General features: G+C 40.5%; 1 protein-coding gene across 11 annotated transcripts in view; it reads left to right on the top strand.

The window, feature by feature from the left end:
* Positions 1–11,271, top strand: part of znf462 (zinc finger protein 462) — a 151,847-nt gene extending 140,576 nt beyond the window's left edge. For all 11 annotated transcript variants that reach the window (XM_069921726.1, XM_069921707.1, XM_069921716.1 and 8 more), the window contains 5 exons: positions 2,350–2,486; positions 3,202–3,425; positions 5,490–5,616; positions 6,874–6,997; positions 8,804–11,271. In XM_069921726.1, the coding sequence (XP_069777827.1) occupies positions 2,350–2,486; positions 3,202–3,425; positions 5,490–5,616; positions 6,874–6,997; positions 8,804–9,041 (850 nt within the window). In that variant the 3' untranslated portion in view covers positions 9,042–11,271. The remainder of the gene's footprint in view (positions 1–2,349; positions 2,487–3,201; positions 3,426–5,489; positions 5,617–6,873; positions 6,998–8,803) is intronic.
* Positions 11,272–13,491: the final 2,220 nt, after the last annotated feature.

Here is a 13,491-nt window from a genome sequence, read left to right as displayed (position 1 = left end):
TGGTAATTCAGCAGCCTGGCGATGCTGGCTCTGTTACTCCTGTCTTTCTTCCTCCAACGGGAGTAGCTGAAAGATGCTGTGTGCAAGGGTGGAAGGGGTCTTCACTGGTTTTGCGCGCCCTCTTCAGACAACAATCCTGGTAGCTCACTTCAATGATGGGGGGAGGGAGACTCCCGTGATCCCCTCTGCCACTCTTAAGGATTGACCTCTGATCCATTTCTCTGCAGCAACTGTACCATACTTTTAACTACTTTTTTTCTATTCCTTGCACTTTGTTTTTGTATCACTGGGCTTTTATTCTATTACTATATTACCTGCTGCACTTAAATGCAAGTCGACTTGCCTGGATAGCATGAAAAACAAAACTTTTGGTACGACAAAAAAACAATTCAATTCATTATCAGGTCCTGTGACCATCCTACATATTTACAAATCCTATGATAAATCCATTTTTGTTTCCTGCCATGTTCCTATCAACTTCCCTCAGATTCTACAACTCACTTACACAGTCAGGGCAATTTACAGCAACCAATTAATTTATCAATCTGCACGTCTTTGGGGTGTTGGAGGAAACCAGAATACCTGTTAGAAATCCTCTTGGTCACAGAGAATGTGACATCACCAGAGGTTGGGATTGAACCTGCATTGCCTCAGCTCTGAGGCACTAATGCAGTCCCAGATTGTGGCTGAACCATACCTCAGCTTCACGTAGCTGCTCTGGTTCCACTTCCTTGAAGACCCTTCAACAAAAATCAATTGAACTCTCTGAAGGTAGATCTGTTTTCTCTCGATCTTAGGAAGGTTAAGAGTTTAGTGCACTCTTTACCTTCCTAAAATCTTGCTGTAAAAGCTACCTTACTCTATTTCTGGAAATATTCATGAATGGTGAGGTTTATTGTGTCAAAACATTATTAAAACTCACAGCATACTGTGGGAGGCCAAAAAAATGGCACGGTTTTTCGAGAGACAAAGAGTTTATTTTGAGTGAATTAAATCTCACACTTGGTGTTGGATTCTGCTGTAATTACAACTTTGCAAATACTTTTATCCAAGAAGTCAGCCCAGTCATGTATTTCCCAGGCACATTTGAAGATGTCCAAATCTCCCAAAATATCTCACAGCCTGTTATTTTAGATTACCTATTGTAATGTAGGTATCCAGAAGTTCATTTGCATTTAGCGAGCACCCATTTAATTAACAGCACTGTGATAAAGACCACAGAATTGATTTCAGCAATGTGGACAACTCCACCACTGTTTGGAAAATATTGCCATATCTTGTTCACCAACATAAAAAAGACGTTCAGTAGTTGAGAATTGGTACACCCACAGTACAGCACTGGGGCATCAGTCCAGATTTTTGAACTTCCAGTACTTTGACAGGTGAAAGAATGCAACTCACTGAACCAGTGTGCACATTTATACAAAATTTGCCATTTGACCCAATGAGATGGCCCTGTTTTTCATTTGTTTACTCTTGTTGCAAACACTGGTTCTCGTCCCTAAATCAGGCCTGCTGGATTTAAGAGTGTTCTGTTATTGGGCAAATAAAAGTTGGTCATCTATAAACGTGTGTTTTGGGCGGGGGTGTTAAAAGGCTTCTATACAGAAGATCACCAGCATGAAGTAATGGAGAGAGTTAAGGTGAGGTTTCATAATTCCACAGGACAGCGGAGCCATCGTGATCTATAATATCCATGTTTGCTCGTGTGCAATGTCATTCACAAACTGATTGTGTCTGCAATGCCATCTCCTACATTTTTCATCAACTCTCCCCTGAGTTCACCATGCACTGGGGGAAATTCACATTGGCCAGTGTGAAGTGTGGGAGGAAACTGGAGTGCACCATCACAGGAAGAACATACAAACTCCACACAAACAGAAGTCGAGGTCAAAATTGGACCTGGGTCACTAAGCTGTGAGTCAACTCAACTGGCTGTGCCACTCAATGGGGGGATTAGAAATGATATACTATTAAATAGAGCAAAATTGTTTTCACTGATAGAAAGGTTGTGACCAAATTTAAGAAAGTGGATAAAGTACAAAAGTGTTGAAAAATGAAGATGTTTCAGAGGAATGGCCATGATCCCGAGCAGTGGGCAGCAGGCCATTTCTGCTATGCAAGTCCATGGAAAGACTGGGTGGAAATGTCTTGTCCTAGGAGCAGTGATCAGGGCTGTTCCACCCGTAAGATCAGCAGATCCTAAACTCTTATAAAAGGTGCAGTAGAGGGAACAGAGTGGGACCACTCGAGTCATTCCTCTATAGAGCCAGTATGGGCACAAAGGGCCTCCTTGGGAATAGTTCACAATTTTGTGTGAAACTGAGGTGCTGTACGTTTGTGTTGCAGGTCAACATTTTCTATGCACGTTGAGGGTAGCCATACAGCTCCTCCTGTAGAGGGTCCCAAGGATCTCCGCTGTCCTCTCTGTCTGTACCACACCAAATACAAAAGAAGCATGATTGATCACATCGTTCTTCACAGAGGTAAGGCTGTGGGGCATTCAAAAATAAGTCACTCAAAGATACACGGGGAAAACTGGTCTCTGCATTCTTAAATATCTGTAACACTCTCCCATGTTTTGTTTGGTCCTATAAAATGTACTCGGATGGGTAAAACTAGGCATCATTCTTAACTTTGCAAATTCAATAATTTCGCTCTTTCAGTAACACTAACTGTTACATTGGTATGAGAAAGAAGATTACAACTAAGAGTCATATCTTAAGTATGGCTGAGACTCTTTGCGTATTCAAAATAAATGGGGTTTTCAAATTGATATTTAGTCCAACAACGATAAAACTATGTCCAATCACAGGCTGCCAAGTAACTAAAGTTCTTTGCGCAGTAATTGACTTCACTATTTTAATCCAGTTGAATATTATTTCAGTAAGGGGTGACATCTTATGTATGAGATTCAAAAAACATAACAGCCTAGTAGAGGCCCTTCTGCCCACGATGTTGTGCCAATTTATGTAAACCTACTCCACAACAATCTAATCCTCCCCTCCCTCACATCCATAGCTCTCTTTTTCTTGCCTGAGTCTTTTGAATGTCCCAGCCTCCACCACCACCTTTGGCAATGCATTCCAGGCACCCACTACGCTGTAGGGAAGGAAAAAAAAAACTTACCTCTGATATCTCCCCTAAACATTCCTCCACGAACCTTAAACACTCCTATATTTTCTGTTTCCTCCTTCACAGAAGAGAGAGTTGTCCCCATTGAAGTCTGTCGCTCTAAGCTCTCAAGACACTTGCGAGGAATTGTCTTCCGTTGCGATAAGTGCACTTTCACCTGCTCCACTGATGAATCTTTGCAGCAACACATGGAGAAGCACAAGGAAATGAAACCATACAAGTGCCAACTGTGTTACTTTGAGAGTAGAATAAAGGAAGATTTGGAGAACCACCTTCAGGACGAGCACAAGGTCATTCTGAATATTTTATCGCTTAATTTATCTTCCAATATGCAATTTAGTAATTAAACCATTTCATTAAACCTAGCGTTAACTGTTATTAAATGTAATGTTGGAACTAAATGAGTATTTTGCGTCAGTCTTCTCTGAGGAAGACAATAGAAATATACATGATAGTCAGAGGTCTCAGGTAATTAAGTACAGTCAAGATTACTAGAGAGATAGTGCTTGGTAAGCTAAAGGGACAAAAGATAGATAAGTTTCCCAGACTGAATGAGGTGTTTTGGAGATTGTGGAGGCATTGGAAATGATTTTCCAAAAATCAAGACTCCAGCGTGTTCCGGAGGTCGCAAATGTAGTTCCACTGTTTAAGAAAGGAGGCAGAAAAAAAGGAAATTGTAGGCCTATTAATCTGATGTCGGTAGTTGGAAAGTTATTGGTGTCGATCCTCAAGGACAAGGTGATAAAGTACCTCGAGGTGTATGACATGATAGGTCCAAGTCATGAAGGGAAGATCCTGCCTAATCAATCTATTGAGATTTTTTGAGGTGATCACAAGTATGACGGACAATAGATAATAGGTGCAGGGGTAGGCCATTCAGCCCTTTGAGCTAGCACCATCAGGGGAGAGGCTATGGATGTTATATATTTGGATTTTCAAAGTCCTTTGATAAGGTGCTGCTTAATAAGATGAGAGCTCATGGAATTGCAGGAAAGATATTAGATTGGGTGGAGCATTGGCTGATGGGCAGAAAGCAAAGGTGGGAATAAAGGGATCCTGTTCTAGTTGGTTGCTGGTTACTAGTGGTATTCTGCAGGGGTCAGAGTTGGGGCCACTTCTTTTTACATTATGGATTGAATGGTTTTGTGGCTAAGTTTGCAGATGACACAAGATAGGTGGTGGAGTAGGAAGTGTTGAAGAAACCGAAAGGTTGCAGAGAGACTTGAACAGCTTAAGAGAGTGGGCAAAGAAATGGCAGATGAGATACAATGTTGAGAAATGTACGGTTGTACATATTGGAAGAGGAAATAAACAGGCAGATTATTATTTGGATGGGGAGAAAATTCAAAATTCGGAAGTGTGAGGGATTGGGGTCCTTGTGCAGGACAACCTAAAGGTTAACCATCAGTTTGGATTAGCAGTAAAGAAAACAAATGCTATGTTGCCATTCATTTCAAGATGAATAGTGTACAAGAGTAAAGAGGTGTTGATGGGGCTCTATGGGGCATGGGTGAGATCTCATTTGGAGTACTGTGTGCAGTTTTGGGCTCCTTAGAAGGGATTATAATGATGTTGGAGATAGTACAGAGAAGATTTACCAGGATGATCCCTGGAATGCAAGGGCTAACATATAAGGAACGTTTATCTGCTCTAGGACTGTATTCAGTGGAGTATAGAAGAATGACAGGGAATCTCATAGAAACATTTTGAATGTTGAAAGGATTGGACGGTAGATGTGAATAAGATGTTTCCCTTGGTGGGTGAGTCCATGACAAGAGGGCACAGTCTTAGAATTAGAAGGTACCCATTTAAAACAGAGATGAGGAGAAATTTCTTTAGCTGGAGAGTTGTGGATTTATGGAATGTGTGGCCACTTACAGCTGTGGAGGCCCAGTCATTGGGGGAGTTTAAGGAAGAGATTGATAAGTATCAAATTAGTCGGGGTATCAAGCGATTATGGTGAAAAGGCCGGAAATTGCAACTTGATGTGAGGATGGTTTTGCTCAGGGTGGAGTTGCGGAACAGACTCGATGGGCTTAATGGCCTGCTTCTGTTCTTTTATCTCGTGGTTATTCTATCTCAAATTATCATTGAAATCAGAGGGAGATGAGTGGAAATTCTTTGGGGATTGGAACATGTTTCCTAAAAAACAGATGGAACAGATTCAGTATTAACACTCAGAAGGGATAAAGTACAGAATAAAGTTACTAAAATTTGGGGAAAGGGTCTAGTTGGACTGAATGGTCTACTTTCTTATTTTGTTTATGTTAACAGGATTCTAATTAAAGCTGCCATGCACCATGTTTCATCCTGTAAATCCAGTACAATTAACTGAACTTTCTCCCCACTTGCAGGTGGTTCGCAACTTTGAATTAGTTGGTCGTGTTAACCTAGACCAATTAGACTGTAAAGACAAGGAATGGTTCAGCAGTGAAGAGGAAGCCAGAGAAGAAGACAAAGGCAACATTGTTGAACCAAGAGGTTTGTTTTTCTTTTGAAAAGCATTTTTTTTTAAATCCCTTTTATTGCCATGAGTTCATTTTAACATTCATGTTTTTAGACTGCAATGTTGGGAAAATTGGGGGGAAAAAATTAATATAACTACTGCCTGTGTGGTTGTTCACAATGGCCGCCTTTTTAGACTGCAAGTACCTGAGCGCAATAGTCCCGGTGATTGGATGTACAGTAGAGGTGATGACCTTCAACAAATTTTTTCTGGACAATTTACACTGCAGGCTTCCTCCAAAAATTTGTTGGGGTCCTGCAGGATAAATCGCAGTGCAGGAATTGATTCAAAATTCCTGCACGTTCCTTTTTAGACTGCCTGTGTGGCGGCAAAATTCCTTGATTGTGCCATTACCCGCCTGCAGTCTAAAAACCATAATCGGCTCAAGAGGGAGTGGAGGAGAGGAGAGTTTTGATTGTTTTCTAAGTTGGCTGGGATCATTGGATCCTTCACTTGTTCATTTGTGCACTTTGGAAGGACCAGCTTGCATACATTTCCTGAAAACATTTATTGAAAGTGTTGAAGGGTTTTGGTCCACTCCTAGGACAGTGATAGGGTCAGTTTTATTACCAGGGAGCATACATTGCATCCTCACAAGCAAACCACGACTCGCAGTCTTGGGTTCAAATCCCTCCTCAGGGATTTGTGCACAAAATCCAGTTGTCACTTTATCTTCAGGTGAAATGTTGTAATAAGGCCTGGTCATCACTCACTGGTGGACACAAAATGTCTCTTGGAACTATTTTGAAGAACATGAACTTCTTTGTACTCGAAGATTTATGAGCATGTTATGGGCTAGAGCATTTTAACTACAAGGAAGAAGGCTGCAAAGAATGGAAATTAATGTCAATTTATGGGATATTTTAGTAGAGTAAATAGGAAAGATGTGTTTCCCCTTGAAGAACTAACATGGAACAGGGACAATTTGGTTAGAAAAAGGATTCGAGGTGAGTAAACATAGCTCAACATTCAGTATTGGTAGAAGCAAACATCTTCATTCCAGTAATTTCTGAGCTGTAATCTACAAAGCTACTGACCCTGTTGTAAGAAGGGTTTGGATGGGTTTACCATCTGTAATGGATGTTTTGGGCCAAATGCTATCTTCCATATTCTGAAACTATAAATCTACCAGTATAAGACTTCAGTTATGATTTAGTGCATTGTCTGCAATTTCTAGTGTTTCTTTCCCAAATGTTCTGGACCATTAGTTTTTGAAATAAATTATTTTTCAGGTGTTGAAGCATGCCCAGGAAGTGGGGCTCGAATCTACAATGAGAAAAGATTCCCATGTGAATTTTGTGGCCGTACGTTTGCTCGTGGTTTTGATTGGGAGCGTCACATTCAGAGACACAGCATGTAAGAACACAAAACCAACTACTAACAAAATGATCAAGAGCATGTCCTGTTCTGGTCACCTTACTTCAGGAAGGATATGGATGTTATAGAGAGGGGGCAGAGGAGATTTACAAGGATGCTGCCTGGATTGGAGAGCATGGCATACAAGGTTGGGTGAACTTTTGAGTTGTTTCTTTGGAGTGACAGAGGATGAGGGGTGTCCTGATCGAGGTATATAAGGTGATGAGAGGCATTGATTTTAGTTCATGAGTAAATACAGGGAGGATGTAAGAATTAAGCCCCACCCCCCCCCCCCCCCCCCCCAGAAAGTGGTAGGTACAATAGGATCTGTTTAGAAACTATCAGATAGGAACATGGAACTGTGAAAAAATGGAGGGTATGCCATTGGTTATTAGGTCAGCACAACATTGGTGGCCATAGGCCCTGTACTATGCTGCAAAATATATGGAACTATTAAATAGTTATAACCATAATAATGGTCATTTATGTATCTCATTTGTTGAGCCACATAGCACCAATCGCCTGGGTTCCATCATAGCTTTGCATGCTGTCACTGGAATTTGCATGATCCTCCCTGTGCCCACATGGGTTTTCTCCAAGGGCTCTAATTCCCCAAATGCATACTGTAAATTGCCTCTCATGTTGGTAGCTTGGGGGAAGTGATCCATAACCAATGGATTAATCAAGAACCTTTGATTTAGTGAGTTTTGTTATGATGGGACATTTTTGCAAGCTGCTATATTTTAGCCCACAACTGGTTGAATTCAACGCACTTGTTTTTTTTCCAAACACCAAAAACACCATTTTTAAACAGGTTAGTTCATCTCTCAATTGGTTGCGTGTTACATGCTGTAACCATTGCAGACCCATGTGTTATGGTTTATAACATGTGTATCTGTACAAAGGTTTAAGAACACTTGGGATGTGGAAGGTGTCACCTGTACCGTTCAAGTTTTCTGTTCACTTAAAGTGGTGCAGATTAGAACTGGCATTAAAAGTGGATTGACAGAGGAATTTCCAAAGCTTGAATGAAGGACCAACTTGGACTGAGGGAGAGTTGATGGGGATTCAAGAGAGGAAAATGGGGTTGATGTAGCTGGGTGCTTGGCACTAATGCAGTAGGCCACGAGACTTCTTTCTAAGCTGTGAGTCTTTATGTGGCAGATAGTCCTCAGTTACATCATCAACTTCACTTGGGTATTTCTGTGAATCGTACAACGAGGGTTTAGATTTGGATGAGAAGGATAGGGAGGGTGTGCCATGCATCTAAAGATAGAGTTGCCAGTATGCGAAAACAAGTGAAGCAGCAGAGGAAGAAATGGTGAAAAGTGCAAGCTGCTCACATTGTGACTGGTGGCTTTCAAACATAAGGTTGAAGGGGAGTGATTTTGATGTCCCGAGCTTGGGTTCAGTGCTGGACAGGACAGGGCAGCAAGATCTACAGGTAGTCATTGGCTCTGAAGAGATCTCTCTCATTTCCTCAGCTCGGTAATGAGGCTGCATTAATAGCGCTTCAGTGGATGCCTCTACAGGGCAAAAACTTTGTTATGTGAACAAAAAATATAAAATGAATAGTATCTTGATTGTGAAGGATTTGAATGCAAAGGTGAGAATTTGGAAGTGGGAGTTTTAAAATTGTTCAACCGAGAGCTTGTTTGGTTATCAAATTCAGGTTGTTGAGTGAATGGGATAAGGTTTGGGTCAGTTTGATGAGTAGTGGACAAGCTTAGGAAGAAGTTAGGAACACAGTCCAGGAGAGGAACAGAATAGCCAGATCCTATACTGTTTGTATCTTTTTTAAAACAGGGCTCTCAGCGAAAGTAACCATCAGGAACAGGATGCCTGTCCAGCAACAGAGAACTCTGGTGAAGACGATAACACTACACCTTCAAGAATGGAGGAACAATTAAATTCTGCTACCAACACGGAGACAGAAATCACTTACAAGGAAGAACCATCCTGTCCAATCTCTATAGCATTAATAAAGGAAAACTCCCAGGATCTGGACACTGAGACCAAAAATAGAGAGTCTGAGTTTTGTTAGTATACTTGAAATGTTGTGCAAGTTTCTCCTCCCCTTCTAATCCCTTGTCCCACCTCCATCCACACCAACTTCTCACCACACTCTTTGCTCCTTACCTGGTGTGACAATTGATGGAGCAGTATTTCACGTTACAATCAATCCTTCGGTACCTCATCCAAGCGACTGTTCTTCACATGTGCGAGTGAGTGGTAAGTACAGGCTGACTTGGTCAAGAACAGTGGGCATTACTGCTGAGGCCAACCTTGCTGTTGACATCTCCACACTCGAGGGCACTGCAGCACGATCCAGAGACGGAACCTGTGCCAATTATTTTTTTTACCTCTTCCCTGATCCGAGACGAATTGTATCTCTTACTAATTCCAAGGGGAGCTCAACAAAGCTAACTCGGAAGGGATTAAACCTTTTGGACACTCCTGGGTTGTGGAGTTCTGGGTCACATGGTGTGTGGTGTGTTTACTTAGTGTGCTATTTGGGACTTCTTCCTTATCCCCTCTCCCTCTTTTGTGTCCTGTTGCTCCCCACCCCCAAACTCCCTCTCCACATCTCCTCACCCTATTGTTTCCAGTGTTTGAATGAATTGTGTGTTTAAAAATACTGGGGACTGCCTCATTAATCTAGTGAGTTGTGATTTTTTTTTAAAGTTAGTGTGGTCTTGTGGGAATGTCATAACTTCACTGTAGAGATTTTGACATTCATTGAAGTAATATTCCATATTGCTCTTTAAAAAAAACAATATTGAACTTGTGCATTGAAAACCAAAAATATCCCCTGAATTTTTACTATGATCCAGTTTATCCCTCTAGTGATCCATAACCAATGGATTAATCAAGCACCTCTGATTCAGTGAGTTTTGTTATGATGGGACATTTTTGCAAGCTGCTATATTTTAGCTCACAACTGGTTGAATTCAACGCACTTGTTTTTTTTCCAAACACCAAAAGCACCATTTTTAAACAGGTTAGTTCATCTCTCAATTGGTTGCGTGTTACATGCTGTAACCATTGCAGACCCATGTGTTATGGTTTATAACATGTGTATCTGAACGAAGGTTTAAGAACACTTGGGATGTGGAAGGTGTCACCTGTACCATTCAAGTTTTCTGTTCACTTAAAGTGGTGCAGATTAGAACTGGCATTAAAAGTGGATTGACAGAGGAATTTCCAAAGCTTGAATGAAGGACCAGCTTGGACTGAGGTGCTATAATTGGCAGACATTGAGCCCAGGTCACTTGTAGCACCAACACTGTTCGTGTTTTTCTTTTGTAAGTAATACAGTACGGAACAAATCTTACCATACTAAAGAGTTCCTTGTTTTCTTGCACTAATGCATCTGGTAAAATGTTTTTTTTTAATCTATTATTTAAAAGAAAACTTGTTTGTATAGCAGAAGTGGTCCTAACGATTACTGTTAATGTAGGATGTTGGTGCAAAAAGTGATCATAATTTGCAGTACCTCAACATTAATCTTTTCTGAATGTCCATTCTGTACCAGTAATATCTGTTCATAAACTGTGTAGATTTACTTTTCTTCCCTTGCACATCTGCAGTGAGATGTGTACTACAATGTTGTAGTGAGACTACTTTACGTGAATAAAAATTCCATAGGTTAGCTTTTGTTTGCCAAGTTTACAGGTTATTGTATCCCTGTTTTATATAAACACTCTAATTAAATCACTATATGGGTTCTCAAAACCTGTTGCTTGATAAATGACTTTTTTTAGGACACTTGTTTAGGTCTCAATTTGGATCCTGATGTTTGCATTATCAAATGAAATATTATTGCGATCAAGGTATTTTTGAAATGATGCTTTCAAAGAACACCTGTTCCTTGAAGCAGTTCATTAACATCACCTATTTTCATGTTGAAAACGGGGCAAAAATGGGAGCAGTTTCTGTGAAAAAAGACAGGGATATTGCAGATTACCATGTATATTGTGTTCTTTTGTCTACATTGTAGTTTAGGAAGCTCCTTTTAAATATTTTTGTTATCTAAAATACTTCTAAAGTTGACTGTTTAGGACATGCATTGGAAGTCTGTTTTAAGCCAACTGTAAGGGTTGAAGAAATGAACTCTGGAAACAATTACCAAAATTTGACTGGCCTTCCTCAGTGTTTGTTAGTGCAGTTTCTAAATAATGCTGCTTTAGTTTCTAGAATGATCTGTAAATACTGTACTTCCTGGGATTTTGTTTTGCTGACCTGATAAATAAAAAGTGATGACTCCTTTTTAATTTTGTTATGTTCTTGAGCCATTCATTCTTTCCCGCACAAATTCTTCATCAATGCGAAGGAGCCTTGGATTTTTATGTGGCAGGGGTGTTTCATATTAACTCTTAACACTAATACAGGAAAAGTAACAGAAAAATTTGTAGTATTGCATCTTCCCACACAGTGTTATATGATAACCAGTTCATCTATTTTGGTGAAGGTGGTAGAGGGTTAACTCTTTGAAAGGAACTCCAGTGCCTCTGCAAAGCCACACCACCTGAGAGAAAGTTGGATCTTGGTTTTAACAGCACTTTAAGAGCAGAATGCATGGCTAACCTTTGAAACACAGATTGTTTCTGTTTAAAGGAAAGGTGTAATTAAGCTGGAAAAGGAGAAGAAAAGATGCTACTGAGACTGGAGGACTTGGGTTGTGAGGATGGATGGATAGGCTCAGACAGTTTTTCCAGGAATGTAAGAGACTGAGGGGTGACCTTGTGTAAAATGAAGGGCAATTAAAACAGGAGATTTAATGAGTATCTTGACAGTGGTTCCAAATACTGAAAGAATATTTGAATTGGGAATTGAAAGGAAGCCTCACAACAGCAATGTGCCTTGGAAGAAGGGCTCAGGCCTGAAATGTTAGTAATAGATCTACATCCTATGGACACTGCAAGACAGGTTGAGTTACTCCAGCATTTCTGCATCACCCACGGGTCTGTGCAGTGCTTGGACAATAGATAGCACAGTTAATTCTCTAAAAGTGCTCAATGCATATTCCCCCAAAATCCCTATCTTAATGTAGCAACAATCCAGGTGAATGCTCTAGATCAGTCTATTCTTTTCTGAGCAAAATTATAATCGGTCAATAAGAAAGTGCGAAGTCCCAACCTGAAATATAGAATAATCCACAGGGGAATTTGGGGAGAACCTCTGTTAGCAAGGAGTGGTGCTTTGAGCTTAAAGTAAAGGTCCTCTTAAGAAGATTAAGATGAATGAATAATGGAGAAAAGAATGAAGGGTATGAACGTAGCATAAGATAGAAGGGGTGGGAGGGGGCTTCTGTAAAACATGATCACCACCACAGACCAGAGGAACAAATGACTTAGTTCTTTGGTTTACATTATATTCTGCTTTTCTACTTCAGTCTCAAAATGTTGGCAATTGTGCTGGCTAGAAGTCTAGTGGCTGTAATTGATCTGGTGGTCAATAAGAAGATATCGATTAAAGTTGGACCAATGCAACAAGGGAATTTAAAATGCACGTCAAGAGTCCAACAGCATCGAAACAGGCTGTTAAGACTAACTTGCCTATGCCGACCAAAATAGCCCACACACACCTGTCCCACATGCTTGTGTTTGACCCATATACCTTGAAACTTTATCCTATCCATGTATCTGTCCAATTATGTATGACCATGAAAATATTAGTTGGTCATTAAAAACTTGTCTAGCTCACTCATGACATCTGAGGACATAAATATTTTATCCTTATCTAGTCATTAAGGTTGACCATTCATTGGTTTCAAATGTCTGGCCTAAATCATTTAAGAGGGTAGTTAAGGATAGGAAAGAAACGTGGGAAACAAGATAAACACGTAGCACCATGATGAAACAAAGGGCAGGACTAGATCAATGACACAAGATCTGCTGTACAAGGTGATAATCCCCACAACCTGTGACTGAAAAATCTAACTCAGCATCCTGAATTCCAAAGTTTCAAATCAGTCTTAGATGATCCATCCATTATTCTGAAACTGCTTCCCTAGATCTAGACTTGCCTAAAAGGGGAAGTGCCTGTCCTGTCAAGCCCACAGAGAGCTTTGCATTTTCATAAGATAGCCTCTCATTCTTCAAGACTCCAGCGAGTACAAGCATGCAACGCAGACATAGATACGCTTCCTTCCTGATGCAGTAGAGTTATTTATCTTACCCAACCCGAGTGACAGGTTCAACATGCATCCAGATGGGTTCAGATTTGAGTCAGGTCTGAAAAATAGCATGAGTGAGAGAGTTAAAAACTTTTAAGAGGCAGAGATGAGAAAGCACTACGAGAGAGAATCTATTCAGAGACAATAGGTTGTGGAATAAAACATTCAACCTTTGGGGCCTATGGACTGGCTGTGATAGGGTGTAAATCTAGCCAGATCACAGCATATTGTATACCCAAGCAGAGGTCCTATATGGAGTACGCCAGGTGAAGTTTCACCAGATTTTTAAATAGTTCTAGCCAGACATCCCAAATTT

Source organism: Narcine bancroftii, chromosome 1 (genome assembly GCF_036971445.1).
Source record: "Narcine bancroftii isolate sNarBan1 chromosome 1, sNarBan1.hap1, whole genome shotgun sequence".
Taxonomy (NCBI): domain Eukaryota; kingdom Metazoa; phylum Chordata; class Chondrichthyes; order Torpediniformes; family Narcinidae; genus Narcine; species Narcine bancroftii.
This window is presented reverse-complemented; position numbering and strand designations above follow the sequence as displayed.